Source organism: Myripristis murdjan, chromosome 4 (genome assembly GCF_902150065.1).
Source record: "Myripristis murdjan chromosome 4, fMyrMur1.1, whole genome shotgun sequence".
Classification (NCBI taxonomy): domain Eukaryota; kingdom Metazoa; phylum Chordata; class Actinopteri; order Holocentriformes; family Holocentridae; genus Myripristis; species Myripristis murdjan.
In genome coordinates this window covers 18,416,560-18,434,211 of record NC_043983.1, presented here as the reverse complement: position 1 = coordinate 18,434,211, position 17,652 = coordinate 18,416,560, and the positions used below count along the sequence as shown (strand labels likewise).

General features: G+C 40.0%; 1 protein-coding gene across 1 annotated transcript in view; it reads right to left on the bottom strand.

Annotated features, from left to right (window-relative positions):
* Positions 1-16,672, bottom strand: part of cyfip1 (cytoplasmic FMR1 interacting protein 1) — a 30,962-nt gene extending 14,290 nt beyond the window's left edge. The window contains exons 1-14 of the mRNA XM_030050424.1: positions 16,428-16,672; positions 10,116-10,236; positions 9,550-9,639; positions 8,885-8,962; positions 8,585-8,686; positions 8,304-8,485; positions 7,975-8,071; positions 7,501-7,629; positions 7,269-7,373; positions 6,732-6,823; positions 5,987-6,104; positions 1,950-2,072; positions 1,231-1,356; positions 957-1,123 (exon numbers count right to left, since the gene is read on the bottom strand). Coding sequence (XP_029906284.1) covers positions 957-1,123; positions 1,231-1,356; positions 1,950-2,072; positions 5,987-6,104; positions 6,732-6,823; positions 7,269-7,373; positions 7,501-7,629; positions 7,975-8,071; positions 8,304-8,485; positions 8,585-8,686; positions 8,885-8,962; positions 9,550-9,639; positions 10,116-10,232 — 1,526 coding nt within the window. The 5' untranslated portion in view covers positions 10,233-10,236; positions 16,428-16,672. The remainder of the gene's footprint in view (positions 1-956; positions 1,124-1,230; positions 1,357-1,949; positions 2,073-5,986; positions 6,105-6,731; positions 6,824-7,268; positions 7,374-7,500; positions 7,630-7,974; positions 8,072-8,303; positions 8,486-8,584; positions 8,687-8,884; positions 8,963-9,549; positions 9,640-10,115; positions 10,237-16,427) is intronic.
* Between the last annotated feature and the right edge of the window lie 980 nt (positions 16,673-17,652).

Here is a 17,652-nt window from a genome sequence, read left to right as displayed (position 1 = left end):
AAACAAGCGGGTGGTGGAGTCTCAAAATAACCACATTGTCATCACAGAGCATTTCTGGGAAACAATGGGGCAGTGGGATTTGTGCTTAGAACCAACAGGTAAATACACCGTCACATACTGACTCCCTTGTGGGTTATGAATGTGAAAATATTGCTTCTTCTGATACTCTCTGCTACAGGGCCTAAGCAACTCAGCAGGAAACCATCTATTATACAACACAGAGATTTCAGAGACAGCGGCAGCACAACAGTTTATTGTGCAGCATCATTCTTGGGGATCCAACAATTATATGTATGTATGCAGATACAAACAAACAGATAATTATAATACAATATTAATAAAATATGACATGTAATATAAATCGTATACTAGCACTTGTACCTATACCTATGCTGTCTGGCTCCGTGGCTGATCAGCTGCTTTAATGTAGTCAAAGGAGAATACAGTAACTTCTATCTATTTTGCTTGCTGGTTAACATAAGCAACAGAAAGATGTCAAACACAATTTCTTACAAACTTGAAAAAGATTTAACTCGATGCTGCTATAATTCGAGGTATCACAGCAAGACATTCAGACTAAAAGATAATGAACCCAAAGGTACATTCACCCATCTTGCGGCTGTATCTATGGGAACTGTGTAACAGCTGAGATGTGATGGTGATAGGTACTATGGATTATGGAAAAAATTTTCCATAGTTATAATTCTGCTTCATTTTATTGGGAAAATTATGTTCATCAAACCATGACAAAGTTTAATAGCTTTCATACATAGAGGAGTGGCAGTCTCATACAAATTGGTCTGGGTCTGATTTTTACTTTTTAAAATCACAGTGGTGTGGCAAACAAGGAGTAATAAAATTAATAGTTTTACTTTTAACAGCCTGAATATCCAATCTTGCACGAGGATGAGTAGTATGAATAATTTGCTCATTCTTAAATGTGCTGTAGTCGATACCTCTGGATGACGTTCTTCTTCTTCTTGATTGCCTGGCGCAGTGGGTCACGCAGAGTGACCTGAGCAAAGTCTTGCAGGGCTGAGTAGATGGTGTGGCGGATGGCATGATTGAACACACTCTCCATTCGTCCCATCAATACCTGCAAGCCCTTTATCATGGCCATAACCTGTAAAATAAAGTACAATATTCAAGTAGTAAGAAGACAGTGCTATTTAACAACATCACAGAGTGGCAGCATTATAACAACACGCTGACAAGTCTAAGACAGATGACCTCCACAAGGGCAAACTTCTCCTCGCTGGTGTAGTTGTATCTGGTGGCTCTCTCGTACTCCTCTGCATTGTCTGGGCACTCCTTGTTGGAGTACTTGTCTGTTGGGTGCACCAGTTTCCAGGAGTACTGTAGGGAAAGGAGAGTAAGGTACAAAGTATTTTGATCAGACAAAAATAATACAGCATAAAGCATTAAGGAATCAGAGAGTATGACGTTCTTACTTTGTTACTCTGGGAACTAAAAGTTTGATGAGTTTTCCATCTTTTCTACAAAAGCTCAGATGAATACTTGATCCTCGTTAGCAGGGGGTGACATTTTTATCTACAGAATGCTCAGTCAAAATCAGCTCAGACAGGAAAGGAAAAATATACAGTTTTGTTATAATTAAACACTGATTAATTTCTGGGCATAAATGTTGCTTTCTATTTTTCCTTCATTTTTATTGCAAACCTGTATAGTGGCGACAAAGAATTCTGCACAATAAATACATACTGACAGATACTGTCAGGAATTTATCTCTTATACGTAAGGTCTTTTCTAAAGAATACTAAAAAATCCTTTAAATAGCATTAATGTTTATTAGCAGCTTATTTTAATCACGGAATATTTATTATTTTCCAACTAACAGCCTTAAAAATCATCTGGCTCTTCCCTACGCATTACTGTGTATGTTTATTTGTGCCCAGTGATGTTCTGTGACAGTCAAAAGCTATCCTCACCACTTCCATGACATGAGCACTCCACTGGGAGAGCAGCTGCATGCCCTGCAGGGCCAGGTCAAACAGCTTCCTGTACTCAGAGTCTGTCTTCTGAGCTTCCTGCCGCCCTGATCCAGTCACCACCTACATGGATAGAGAGGAACACACTCCTGAACCACCAAAAACCTGAGAAAAACTCAATCATCTAGAGGCAGGGCAAGGGACCCCTACCCTGAGCATATTTTACAAAACTCATAAGCCAATAGTAGATTACAAAACATATGCCATGTGCTTAATCCTTAAAGGGCAGTCTCTACAATATGATAACTACCGTATTTCCCCAATTAATCACCCAGGCATTTAATACACAAAATCAACTTGGACCCCAGCCGTTTAAAAGAACCAGGCGGCTATTCGCTGCAGGCCTTTATTTATTTTTGCACAGACCTGCACCAGGCCATTATTGTGATGACAGTTACTGTCCAACATATTTACAGTCGGTCGATTTAAAATTACGGTACACCCTTTTTTCTAACGTTAGCTAGCTAGCCCCCCATACTCCACAGTTATTGTGCGGCTAATGGTTTACTTCTGCAAAAATAAGGTGAATAGCCTTATTTTGGGTTTACCTCAGTATAATGCAAATAATCGCCCCGGCGGTTATTCAGGTGGGCGTTTAATACGGAAAATGGGTGCAGACTCCAGGCGTTTAAAAGAACCAGGTGGCTATTTGCAGCCGGGCAATTAATTGGGGAAATACGGTAAACCTGGCTGATATACAAAATTTAAGATTGCGATACTGTCTCTTCATTGTACAAAATACTGCATATGCCCACAAATATCATTATAGTATTTTATATTGGCCTAACCATCCACATAACAATGAATGCCCACCCCAAACAAGCTATAGATTTTCAGTGATGTTTAGGAAGAAGCGAATTCAAAATTGTAAAACATTCAAACACTCCAACCAGATGAGAATAATAAGTGTAACAATCACAAAATTATTAATCAGGCTGTGGCAGTTTATAATGTAATAACCTTCACATAATGTAGTAAAACCATGCGCGCATAATGTAATGGGGTAATTATTACAATATGAATTTTGGATTTTTTTTTTTTTTTTTTTCATTTTTGAGTAGTGTTATCAATTCAGCACATGTTGTAGTTCAGGGCAAGCGGCGCCATGCAAGTGTGGAGTTCACTGTTTAAGACCACATCTGGGGGCTCCTGTTTTAGAGATTGTCCCAAGCAACAAGAGTCACTTCACTATGACTACATGTTGGGGAGACTGACTGCTGTTGGCATGGATGTGCCAACAGCAGTCAGTATTAAGTATTCTTAGAGACTCTGGGTGTATCCTGGAGAAGGTATCAACTGGGTTTTCTATTGGGAAACTTCAGCACTCATGTTGGAAAATTTCTAACATGAGTGTTTCCAACAAGTTTCTCTATTATTTCCATTGGAAATAATGGAGAAACCTGGAGGGGGATAATTGGAAGGAACAGCCTATAAGCGCTTTGTTATTGACATATTTATCCAGATCATCCATTATCCACTGCTTATCTGGGACTGAGTTGTGGTGATAGCAGCCTGAGGAAGGCAGCCAAGACATCATTTTCTCCAGCCACAAGTGCCAGCTCCCCATTGGGATCCTGAGGCATTCCCAGGCCAGCTGGGATATGCAGCCCCCTAGCATCTTTGGGGTCCACACCGGGGTCTCCTATTCGGACATGCCTGGAGCACCTCTACAGGGAGGTACCAAGGAAGCATCCTAACTAGATGCCTGAATACCTCAACTGGCACCTTTCAATATGGAACAGCAACTCTACTCTGAGCTCCTCACCCTCTCCCTAAGGGGGAGCCCAGGCACCCTGTGGAGGAAGCTAATTTCAGACTCCAGTATCCACAATCTCAACTTTTCAGTTATTACCCAGAGCTTGCAACCATAGGTGAAGGTTAGAACGAAGACTGACGAGTAAATTGAGACCTCTGCCTTCAGGCTCAGCTTCCTCTTCACTACAATGGTCTGGGACAATGACTGCATGACTAAAGCCATCACACCAATCCATCCGTCTATCTCCCACTCCATTTTACCCTCACTGTGAAACCCTACACTTGGGGCAGTAAATCACTCCCAAAGTGAAAAAACCCAGCCACCTTTTTGCTACATAGAACCATGTAGAACCATTGCTTCACACTCCTAATGCATGCTGCAGGTCACAGCTCAAGGAAGCCAATAGGTTGACATTATCTGCAAAAAGCAGAGATGCAACCTTGAGGTCAGTGGTCGAGAACACTGGATACCACCTTTAAATCCACGAATGAACCTTGAAATTCTGCCCATGAAAATCACAAACAGAGTTTGTGACAAAGCACAGCCTTGGTGGAGTCCAGCATTCATTGGGAACAAGCTTAATTTAGTGCTGAACACCCGCTCTTGTTGTACAGGGTCAAAATGGCTTGCAGCAGTACACCTGGCACCCCATACTCCTGAAGCCCCCCACAGGACACTTCTTGGGACACAGTAAGCCTTCTCAAATTCCACAAAATGTAGACCACCTGGGCAAATTCCCATGACCCCTCTAGTATCCATGCTAGAACGAAGAGTCGGTCCACTGTTCCAAAACCAGGACAGAATCCACATTATTCCTCCTTATTCTTCCTGGAGTCTTCTTTACAGCATCCAGGTATAAGCTTTCCAAGGAAGGCCAAGCTGTGTCTTGCTCCGATAATTGGAGAACTCCCTAGTCTCCCTTTTAAACAAGACTAGACAAGCCTAGCGGAAGCTGGACTGCAGCTTGAATTACTGAACTTAACAATTTCTACTCAACAAGCAGAGCTCTGCTTGCAAAACCCTGTCTCTTGACAATGTTTCACTGTCACCAGTAGGAGGCTCCAGTAAATAAGTTCCGCATAATTCCTTGCAATGTTAAATGTCACCACAATTTCTTCTTAAACTTTTTTTTTTAAAAAAAGTGAGTCAATGATTACGTTTACATGCACAAAATATTCCCTTTTTTACCCTATTTCCAAAAAAGACAATATTCCTGCAGCTGTTTACATGGCTGATGAAGAGAAAGACTGCGATAATATGTCCATTTACATGCAGCTGCACACACTCCTACTTGTTCAGCTGCTTGAACACAGCCTCCCTCTTTCATTCATTCATCCACCTTACTGAAAAGGTTGACATTGCAGTATTTGTGCATATCCAAAAACATTTTGATATCCAAGTCTTTCCTGTTTAAAATGATAATGCACAAATGCATTTTTTTTAACTTTTCAGTTTTGTATAACCAAGCTAAATAAATAAATTATTGCACTATGAGAAATTACATTTATTACATTATGTGCTCATGGTTTTACTACATTATGTGCTGATAATTATATCATGAGCTTTTATTACATTTAAAATATTACATTATGTGCGGTTATAACATCCTTGGTTGCTACAAGTGGCTTGATGAAACCCCAATAACAAACAAATTACTAGCAATATAGAAAACTCAGGAGAAAACTGCTATATAGAGGTCCGGCAAAAGTAATTACCCATTCTAGACGTGTCTGCTTTCAGTGGATCAGTGATTCTGATCAGTCTCTCAGTTAAATTTCCATCTAAATCGCACTGAATTCTGACCCCTGAAAATCCACCGTGGCAAGACATCTGCTGAAAAGCTGATTAAATCACCGCTGGGAATTCAACTATCCCTCACATAAGAGACAGCCCTTGAGGCTGAGTTATATGGGAGATTGTTTTTGTCCAAACAGACTGTTCTTGTGAAACAGACTGTGGGAGCAGGTGGTGGATATACAGTACCATTTGTGTTAAATAAGCTCACATGCTCAGAAGATTCTGATGTCAAGGCCAAAGCACAAGACTGCATTGAGTGAGTGCATGTAATATACAACTGAACTCTGGAGGAAATCCAGCAGTACAAGCATCTGCTTCTCTACAAGATATTTTAACACCTCGCTGATGAACATTATGCATCAGGTAAGTACCTCATTTGGAAGTATCAAAGATCAATTCTGCCACTTTGGATTTGCAAACTGACCTCACTGTTGCTGTAACGAGCAAGCTCAGAGATGAAACGCATGTGATCCTCCCGGATCTGAATCATTTGCTCACAGATATTGTACTGCGGGCTGCTGGATGTAGATGTGCAAGACCACCTGGGAGGCAAAGAAAAGAATAAAGGTAAAGAGACTAAAGAAAGGCAGGGCGGGAATACAAACACCCCATGGATTTATAGAGAAGAAAATGAAAAGGGTTATATTATTAGGTTTTGAGATGAGGCAAGTCAAGATCAAATAAAAACACTGTACTCTGAGCCTGATATTTGTTTCTGTGTTCAAATTACTATTACTATTATTGTTACATGGTCCAGTGTTTTATAATGAAGACATAAGTATAACTTAATGTGAAACTGATGGTTCTAAAATTTAATTTTTAAAAAAAATCCACTAGCATTGAGGTTATCTGTTGTTGATTGGTGGCATAACCAGAGGAAAGAAGGAGTTCTTCCCTAAATGGTTCCAGATCACAAAGACATGTTTAGTAATTTTCCCAATGCACAGTAAAAAAACCAAAACAATAGAATTTAGAGATATTCTCTGAATATTCATGTTTCTTACAAAACACTTGAACTCCATCTCCAGGTCATACATTCTACTTTTCTATTTCCAAAATTTGTATAAAACATAATTTTAGATAAAACATCTGTTTAATTTAACAATATCTATCAATACCCTGAGCTCAAACAACAGTCCTGAGCAAATCAATGGCTATTGTCCTCTCACCTGGATTTGTTCTCCTCAAAGTGAGCACTGGTCTTGATGTACCTGGAGAGCTCGATCTGCATGTCACCAAACAGAGGAACCACCTGCAGTTGCTGTGAACATCAGAAATGTGGGGATCTTAATATACAGGACATAAACTAAAAATGTAGAACCACTGTTTCAATGATTGATGATTACAGTAGCACCACTCCATTTATTCAGACCACAGCCCAAACTGACTATCTGACCAAAAGAGGTAAAATTAATGAAAGGCCAAAAGCCCCCAAACTGCCATCAAACTAAAAAAATATCATAATGTAATGATCAAGTCCACAGTATAGCTTAGTGGTACCTTTCCTTTGCTGCGCATAAAAACAGTCTAGTGTCTGGTTGTCTATAAATGTAAAAGAACATTTTCTATCATGCATTAAATGTGAGGGTCATTGCTGGAATTATGTAGTAAATTAAACATTTTCAAGTGAATTTTAACACAACTCTGCAAAAAAAATGTTCACAGTGTCAAATAAAGCGTGTATGTACACACTACATCACCCATACCTTGAAAAATTTGTCAATCTTGGTCAGGTTAATTCTCTTCTTGGCATCTAGTTTGTAGATGTTACTGTTGTTCCCATCCATCAGATACAAGCCAAAACCCATTACCTAGGAAATGGAACAGTATTTATGCATAGCAAGTCTTTTACTGTCAACTGTGCAGTTTAAGATGACCAGTATCAAACAGAAGCAATCGATATTGCTGAACAGCCTGTGTTTGCTAGTGTGAGCTTACTTTGAGCAGCATGTGCTTCTCACTGGGAGTGAGGTACATCTTGTTCTCATAGTAATCCACGCACAGGTTGACAATGTCTGCCAGGAGCTCATCATATCCATTTATCACTTCCAGCTGTTGCTGCAAAGACTGAAAGATGTGCAGATGATTAAAACACAGATAGTAATACCGATAATCATAAATGCCTTCAACACATATTTCAAAATTAAATACTTTTTCCAGACTTTAATTTCTGGACTGGATCTGAAAAGTTTGCTCACTGCTCAATAGTGGTAAATATACTAATTGTGGTCAGGCAATATGACAATGTTGCAAGTAAATGAATATCACTCTATGACTCTAACAAAATTGCTAATGACTCTGGATCAACATTGACATTTTTGTTAAAAATTCCTTGGAAAATACTGAAAATTAGTCCCTTGCCAAAAAATATTTTATAGTGAGAATGGTTTTTATGAAGCACATTTGTCCAACCTGGGTGATTTTGTTGTGGTTTGCTAGGAACATGGACAAGTTCTGAGACTCCTGAATGGATGAGGGTTCGGACATTTTTCTGAGGAACTGGGCAGCTCTGTAGGAAGGAGAAACAGCAGTCTTTCAGTCATTCATATATGTTAAATGAGCATTTTCCCCCTACTAACCAACATATACAACTCAAGCAGGGAGAGAGAAAACTGTCCTCAGTGATGCTGACTAACACTGCCATCTAGTGTCTGTAATCTTGAGTATAAGCGCATATGACTTCATGGTGTAGCCACCAAACTGAGTGAAGTTTCTTTTAATCGTGTTCTGTGTCTGAATACCGTTTGTAAGCAGAGTGATCATTCTTGACACTGCATTTCATGTTCTTGAGCTCATCCAGCACTGCAAACATGTTGATGAACTTCCCAAGGGTTAGCAAGTATGCCTCAGATACAAAGTCTTTCCTGCGCTCTGCGTGACACAGACGGCGGACCTCCCCGCAGAAACGGTCAATCGCTGTGCGCTAACATAGAAAATGAGGAGAGAATTACAGGGTTAAAGATTTAAATTCATACAGGACAAAGTCACAGATAGTTACTGGTGACAGAATGGATGATGGTACCTGGAAGTACATGAAATTCATCAGTTTGGTGACTTCAGGCTCCAGGACCTCCACTGTCTTCTCATAGATCTCAACTCTATTGGGCTGTTCATTGCACTTCACCTAAAACAGTGATGAAGAAGAATGAAACTCAATCAAATGATGAACAGCAGAGAACAGTAAGGCTAAGCGAAAGCTCTTTTTTGGTAGGCTTTTTTGTTCATTTCACGATGAAAATCCTAGCTTGTGTTTATTTGGATTTTAGGACATAAGATGATTAAAGACTTCAAATCACAAGATGGCAGCAGAAAAACAGATTACCTGTGGTATAGCACGTGAGCAGCTCCTCCATGTGTAGAGCATGACAGCATACTCCTGTCCCTCCTCCAACATCTCATTCTAAAACAAGAAACAAATTCCTTAGTTATCACACAAATGACTGAGGCTTGCTGTAGCATCAAACATCTCAACATAAACATCTCAAAACTAGCAAAATAAAAATGCAAACAATATACACACTTGTACATTAACACTGAAGCATGCACGCACCACTGCTTCAAAAGAGAGTCATTTATTCTAAGTGTGTGGCAGGGTTGTGCTTCGGTGCTTTCAAGACAGCCCTGCCTCCATACAAAGTGCTGTTTGATTCAGACCCCAAGCTCTAAAACTGCAATTACCCCTCACTAATTAGACACAAAGCACTACTATCCCTGTTAGAGAAGGTCCAAAGCACCCATTTGTCCCCGAGCCATTCTGGAGCTCTAGTGCTGGGTCTGGATGCTATGTGCTGCCTACGGGACAATGAAAAATGCTCTGGTGGGACACCAAGTCTCTTCATTAAACAATATCCCTTACCAATCCCCCTCTCCAACAAGCCTCTGACCTGCTTTGGGTGACCATTTTCTTCCCAAGTCATTACTGAGCTGACAAGACACGTTTAACAAATGGAGCCATTTCCAAAAGACAAAACTCTGTTCGAACTTTACCATGCTGGAATGGACTGTGGCCTGCTCGATGTATCTGGCGATGCCAGTGACAAATGCATTGCGGTCCTCGAAGTTGGTGTTGAAGTTGGGCTGTGGGAAGATGGAACAGTATGATGCAGAAAAGAAACTGAAACTGGTCATGGATATGAAGCATGTACAAAGCTAAAAGATACCACAGTGGATCCAAGAATTTCCTCAATAGTGAAATCTGCACCATATGTAACATGTCTGACATCAGCACAAAGCAAAGACTTTTCCATACATGGAAATATATAAGTTACATCTACTGAGTCCCGAAGAGTGACTTAGATGTTCCTCAATTTTCAATAATGGCTTGAATCTATATCATAGTGGAAGTCAATAGGTTTAGAAGTCAACATAAGTAAAGGCAGTGAAATAGTATATGTCAGTGCATCTTCCTTACCCTTTTCCTTAGATGAAAAGGGGTACATGTCTAACACAGAAGCATCCCTGTGAAACCTGTGCATGCTCAAGAGGAAGCATGCTTCATCAGCATCTGTACACAATTGCTCGGACAGAATAAAAATACAGGCGTCAGCACTGACCTGGTATATGAGCGAGGAGGGGAGGGGCTCAATGCAAGGCTGCTGGTCCGGGAGCGGGAGCTCCTCCAGCAGGTCCACATTGGAGAGGGCATCTTCTAAGGTCACCGTGGACGTCATGCCGCTGAAAAGGTTGATAAGAAAACATGTTGGGAATTTTAGCTATTCAGCCTCTCATTTAGAATAATGATGGTCCATGGTAACCTCTATAAACTAGATGTTGCATTTTCATTCACCACATTAGGCACAGATTAAAACCACATAGCTAGTTAGTCCATTTACAGACAACTTCGCTTTTAATCAACACTTTCTCAGCAGAAGGAAGATGAGAAGTTGGACTACACAATAGTACACACACACCACTAATTAACATCAAGTAATATGCTGTTAACATATGCTTTGGCTTGATTTTACTTTTACTTATACTAGTTCTATAAATCATTTATTGATAGAAAAACCAAAGTGTCTCACTGATTTATTTTTTGAAATAGAACTTACACACTTGACTACACAAGAGGTCAAAGTAGATTGTGTCCTTGAGGAGGCTCAAGTTGATCAGTGTATACACAGACTACTTAACGTGTTTTATCCGTCTGTCATGTCCAGCGCACTGCTGTGTGGTGATGTGCTGTGTGTGTCTGCTTTGGAGGCAGCAGGGGGGAGGGGAGGCAGGCAGGATAAACAAACTGGCTCAGTCACTGGGCTGAAGCTGGACAGCCTGGAGGCAGCAGCTCAAAGCAGAGCTACTCCATCCTCAACAAACAACACCTCTCACCCCCTCCATGTTGAGCTACGGAGCACCCTTAACCTCACACTCATACCTCCTAGGATTTTCATCATGGGGTGCTTTGCTTATACACTCTTTTGTGTGATCAGATTGAACAGTGCAAGCAGATGACCTGTGTGGTCAAAACAAACTATCCTGGTCCATATTCATATTCATATGCCCTGTAAATGTCTATCTTGACATTTCTTTTTCATTATTAAATGTGGTTTAACTCTGATAGTCACAATAAAAATAAATCCATGCACTTGTGCCTGGTACAATGTCACTTTTGGGTAGCTTACACATATTTGCACAGGTACAGTGGCAGCTATGACAAGTAAGTTAGGTAAAACAATGTGGACATTTGTTCACGTGGAAATGTAATAATGCACATATGCAAATCTGCATGTTGCACACATATTTACGACTGAGGATTTGAATGTATTTGATAAAGTGGACAGGTTTTTTTTTGCTACCGACATATTTTCAGCACAGCACATTTTTGCATGTCTTGCAATTTCATTGTTTTTTGGCTGTTTTTTTTTGCACACCTTTTTAATGTTGTAATCCCTGCATTCTCATATTTTCACTCATATCTTTCTACTTAACAGGTTTTGAATTGACACCTGTTTATGTTTATATGTATGGTCCTCTTTTATGATATGTCAAATTTTTCCTGCTACTATTTGCTCTAATTTCCTCAAGGGAATCACTAAAGTTTGATCTTATGAACTGCATAAAAGCGTTAATGTAAATTAAGCTGTTAAAATGAGTATAGCTAATACTGTCTCCTGTTCAGCAGTGAGCCACGAGCAAGTATGTACACAAAGCTCAGGAAAAGGTTCGATTCAAATAGATTAATACTTTGTGCAGCCACACAAAAGTTGTTGTGGCGTGCTTTGGTGTGCATTCTGCCACCAATGCTGACTGCTGATTGGGGAACTTCATTGACATTGAACAATCAAAAAACCCATTGCAATCAGAATTGACAGTGAGTCAAACAATCCGCAGCGACCCTAACCAGCAACACAAAAGCCTGGCAGCGGCTGTGTGCACATGCTGAGGGTCAGAGGAGGTCAGCAGTCTTCTGCTGCACATACACAAGGCAGGGCAGAGAGCACAGGGAGGAAAGTCCATACCAGTTACATGGAGGAGGGCTGCATGATGTATTTTTCAGGCCTCGTAAAATTTTGGGTGGTTGACTCTAACCGTTAGCATTTACTCAGTTTCAAGATTTTTTTCCCCCTAAAAGTCACAGTCTGTTGTCGAGGAATTCCACACAGCAGAAATATATCTATTGTAGCAGCCAATATGGAAATTTCAGTCATAAATACTTTTTGATTAAATATACAGCTAATATGAAGCTTGCAGAGCGAAGTGGACAGGAGAGGCAGACACAGGCATGCAGCCCACAGTTGTGACCAGCGCTCAAGAAACGTGCACACACAGTCAAAGTAGGGCATTGTCTACAATAAAATGCATCAAATTACAAAGAGCAGCTGCCCTTTTGATTCTGAAATTTAAGAGTGCAAGGTATAGTGTGGGATAGTAATATTACCTTGAGTCCTAATCGTTGGATTAGTCAGATTACAAAAGTTCAATTGCTGAACAAGGCAAGGATACTTTTTTTTTTTTCAATTTTCCAATCTGATTAGTTACATTTTCAAGTGGATTTGAGGGACACTAATGAGTAAACATAAAAAATTACAGTAAGAACAACTCATAGGGTAGACTGGGATTTAAGAACACATAGGCTAAAAGAAACAATGGCCTGATTCACACACTGTAAAGAACAGCTGCACACCTTTGACAAAAATTAACAGATTTGTAAACCTTGTGAAAACCAATATAACACAGAATCAAAGGCAATCTAAAAAGCAATTAGTTCAAGCTTACTTTCGTCTTTGCTTGTGAAATTACCACAACTGAATTTTAAATGTCACACCACAAAAAAGGGGAATGGCTATTGCTCCCTCAAATCATGAAACACTGTTTTAAAATGGGAGAAGGAAGCCAAATGGGAAGTGACATGTAAAACACTTAGTGTCAAGACCAGTTCTCATAATGATTTGGTAAATCTTTTTATAGCTGCCAAAAAAAAAAAAGTTGTGCCATACACAGTCAAGTGGCCTCCTAAACAGACAGCAAATCAGTCATCTTACAAAACACTAAATAGGGAAGAATGAATCACATAAGGTCTTGTAGGAGACAGCACGTGATGCAAAGTTAAAGTCAGAGAAAGGGAAGAAGTTAAAACTAAACTCAGCTTGTAAACATAAAACTTGAAGCTGATATATATTAAAGTAAATGTATTAATGATGACAAGTACAGTGTTTCGCATGTTGAAAGATCTGTGCTTGTTAACTGCTCATATGGAAATTGACAGAAAATAAAAGTGAATCAATGAACTTAAACAAAAAGTGTTAGCACAGCAAGAACGGTTTCCATTTAGACTGTAGCTCTACTTTGACTCTGCAGACAAATTGAACCTATGACATAAAAAAGGAACCCTGACTTCTTTTGCTGTAGTATACAGTTCCTCTTAAGACTGCAAAGTCTAGAACTGTTTCTTCTTGTAAACAGAAGAAGCCAGACATTGCACAAATGAGAGAAGTCATGCTTCTCAAAGTGTTAATTTAGCCTGCCAGCACGTTGGCTGTTTGCTCTGCTGCTGCTAAAGTGGTACACCGTGTGTTTGGATAGCTCCCTCCATAATTAAACCGTAAGGAGCTTAGACCAGCATCAAGCAGGTAAACTAAAGGTGTGCCAAGCAAAGGACAAGCACAGCAGCACAGTCAAGAGCCTGCCTTTTTGCTCCATGTCAGGTCTTGCCTATCTACAGATTCTGAAATCCCTTTTGAATGACCCAGTGGCTTGCTCTTCAGCTGGCACAAGGTTTCTCTATAGGACAGGATGTGCATGCTCTGTAGCCATCTGTGGCACATACACACACACGTTGGCAGGTTTAGAGGTTGACTTGCATTACAACAGTGAGTTATGCAAATACAGTGACGTTACAGCAGTCATAAAACATTCTCCTGTTTTTTTTTTTTTTAAAAAGGGGAAACAAAGATCAGCGGTGACATGATCATGCCGTATTCTCTCATGTCTGGTCGAGAAGATAAAACCTTTTGTCACTTGAATAGTCAGGCGCTGCTAAAAATAAACATGCCACTTGATCACACTCCCACATATTCTTTATGTATCCTGTGTATACTGAAATGCATAACTTTGTGAGCGAGAGCACGGTTGGTGTTTTCAATAATGTCATGTTCATCATGCTGTGGGGTGGTGAGGAAGCAATGCAGAGCCTATATTTCTTTAAACTGAAAAATGCAGCAAGATGACAGAGGAAAATAAAAAAAAACTGCAACAGAGATCACTAAATGCTCCTTCGCCAGCTGAAACTCGCACCAAAAAAAACTGTACTGCTGTAGAGGAAGCAGTAGATGCAGCACTTGAGTAAAGTGTGAAAATGCCTTGATGTTTCAGATATTTTGGAGGGGGGGTGCAGGAAATAACATTACTTAACAAAGCAGAGTGAATCTGGTAAGGAATCTACAAGTCAGTGCAGACAAATTTCAATCAACTTCACTTTTTGATAATAACATTTAGGCTACAGGACAGTATTTTTCTGACCTCTCTATATTCCACTATACACCAAACTCCTCAGTTGGGTACCAAAACTCCACACCAATACTGCTGCTCCACAACAGTAAGAAGATTTCCTTAATCTATTATAAAGAAATTCAAGAAAGGCAAGAAAGCTTATTAATCATCAAAATGAATACCTTTACCTAACTTCTATTGATTTGATTCTGCTCAGTTTTCTTCACTGCCCGCGATGCCAACCTGTCAAAGAGAAACTGCTTTTCAGTCACACCCTCTTTATTTTCACTACAGTAGTGGGTGGGTGATGACTAATACCTATGAATAGTAATTTTCCCACTGCGCACTGCACTAAAGAGGTAAACACCGTTTCAAACTACAGAAGTATGACCTAAAGTCTGACATACAGAGTGGCAAACGCTTTTAAAAAATACACGTCTTGAATTTACATTTCACAGCTTCACACAAATGTAAGTCTCAACACATGATCAAATGCTTTGCACAAATCTCAGACAAAACTCCATCTACTCTCATGTTCAGGTGGCTCTGTTGCCTTTTTAAATAGTAAAAGAGGAAACTTTATTTGAATGAGCTACAGATCATGAAATTAAAACTAAATTTCTATTACCTGAGCGTTGATGCTATTGTGCTATATAATACATAACAACAAAACAAAAGCTCCTTTTCAAAGCCATGCATGAGGTCTGTATATATGCTGTGTATGTAAAAGTTATCTTATCATTGTCTCCTCTTTTTTTTGCTCATCTTTTGCACACTAAACACTGGCAGGACACTAACAATGAAGGAGGGGATGTAAGATGCAGTGGCAAAACTTTTGGGATGCAATCTCTCCTCTTTGGATCACAAAGGCTGATTCCAGGTTTTCAGGATTCCCAGTAGAGCTGTTGCTGGAGTTTGCACCGATTGAAACATAAATTCAAGTGGCAAGTTCTTTCTTTCTGCTTCACTTCCTTGATGTACAAACACTGCCCAATATGAGTTGTAATTGTAATTGTGAACAGCTGTTGTGAAGATTAATTTTACCAATTTAAATGTTGACGTGACAGAAAATGACGTTTTAAGACCTACTTCCAGATGACGAGAGGCAGTTTTCTGATGGGGAGAAGAAGTTAAACTTAATTTTTTTTTTTTTTTCCACAAAGCTTTGAGCTAGTATTTGCAGTGACATGACTATGAAGTGAGTGCGGCATTACACTGGATACTGGACAGAGGATACAGTCACATTCCTGAGAGCAGCTGCGCTACTACAGCGGTTCCCAAACTGAGGTGTGAGGACCTGCAGGGGCACCGGGGAACCTCAGCAAAATGACACACAGGTTAGTTATATCTCACATTCCTCACTCCATTGAGATGAGACGTGTTTGAAGGAAAAAAAAAAAAAAAAAAAAAAAAAAAGCATACAGATGCCTACTGGGGTTATAACTCTCTTTTCCTCTAACTTCCACTTTATAAAATCTATCAATGCCTGCACAATTTTGCATTAAAGCACAGCCAACTTCAAACACAGATCAGATGAGACACCTTCATATCAAACGGCGGGTGTGTGTGTATCTGTTTAGCTCGGTTTATTGAGGACTGGAATAAAAATGAAAGGCTTAGGGAAGCCCTGCCCTGCAACAGGCATGGATATCCACCCTGTGCGCCGTGGCCTGAGATTAGTCACAACTCGGGCCTGTGTGAGCCAGCCAAACAGCTTTGCGTTGTAACAAGCCATTAACCTCCTCAAGCTAGCCGCTTTGGCGTCCGTGTGAAATAAAACACAATTTAAACAGAAACTCGTTAGAAAAACAATCCGTGGAAACAAAGCGGCGCTGGGAAGGCAACACCCAAAGGACACGACACACAACTTCATCCCGTGCTTTAGTTGGAAACCCAGTTTGAAACTAACTTCGCGATCAATCAGTTTCAACGCTACTCACCCGGAGTTGTTGGTTCAGCAGAGGGGAAAAAAGGCGTTTATAAAAACCTACAGCGCCATTAATAAACAGAAGTAGGAATGCGTATCCCGCTGGCGCTTGGGAAGAAAAGGTTTGGAAGTCTTCAATCCAAGATTTTTTTTTTTGCGTGTGTGTGAGTCGACAGGCAGAGGAATCTTCCCTCGGTCGGTGTTATTATCATGGGCGGGGGAGAGAAGTCGAGCAGGGAGTTCCTGTCCGTCTGAAACAGGGAAACTCAACAGGAAACTGCGCTCGGGCTGCGGCGCGAGCCCTCTCCACTAGGGACGTGCAGGAGAGAGGTGGCATCAGAGGAAGTGGGACCTGTGTGTGTGTGTGTGTGTGTGTGTGTGTGTGTGTGTGTGTGTGTGTGTGTGTGTGTGTGTGTGTGTGTGTGTGTGTGTGTGTGTGTGTGTAACTCCTGCCCCTGCCCCTCCACCCATGTGCATCAAACTTTTAACACATCTGTTACCTTCAACTTTACTTTTTTTTTTTTTATCAACTGCAGTTTAAACCTCCAAAAACTGATTATGAAAGCTGTTACCCAAGTTTATGTGTCAGGTACATTATGTCTTGATGACTGCCTACATAAACTGTTAAATAAAAATAAACTCCTTTCCTTTATATATCAAATTTCTTGTGGGAATCATGTTTTTCCCTTCCAAAGTTCATATGAACTATCTATTACAGGTATGGTTGTGTAAGGGGAGGAACCCTAAAGCAGATGATTATTAATGTTCTAGTTCCTCAGTGTCATCCAAAACAACTAAATCAAATGTGTGTAAAATGTTGGTATTTCTTATATATTTTGTACAACTAAAAATGCTTTGGGTCAAAGTGACCCCAATGAAATATTGATACCTACAAAATGTGTGCAGGTCATTGAAAACACGTTGTCATGTTAATTTTATGTTTACTCACTTGTCCCCATTGCAATAGGGAAAAAAAAAGTCATGAAATTTGATAAAAGTCAAAGTCATGTATTCAAAATGTTTAAGTCTAAGTGTATAAGTATTAGCAGTACAGTGTAAAAGTATGAAAAGTAAAAGTGGTTATAGTGAAGGAAGGTTTCTTTCAGAATTTTTAATTACTGACGCATTAACCTGTGTGTATTTTGGTCCTGTAGGTCTAAGTGCTCCATATAGTGAGCCACTGTTGGCTAATTTCAACTCTAACAATGCATCACCTTTTGTTTTGCATGTGAAAGAAT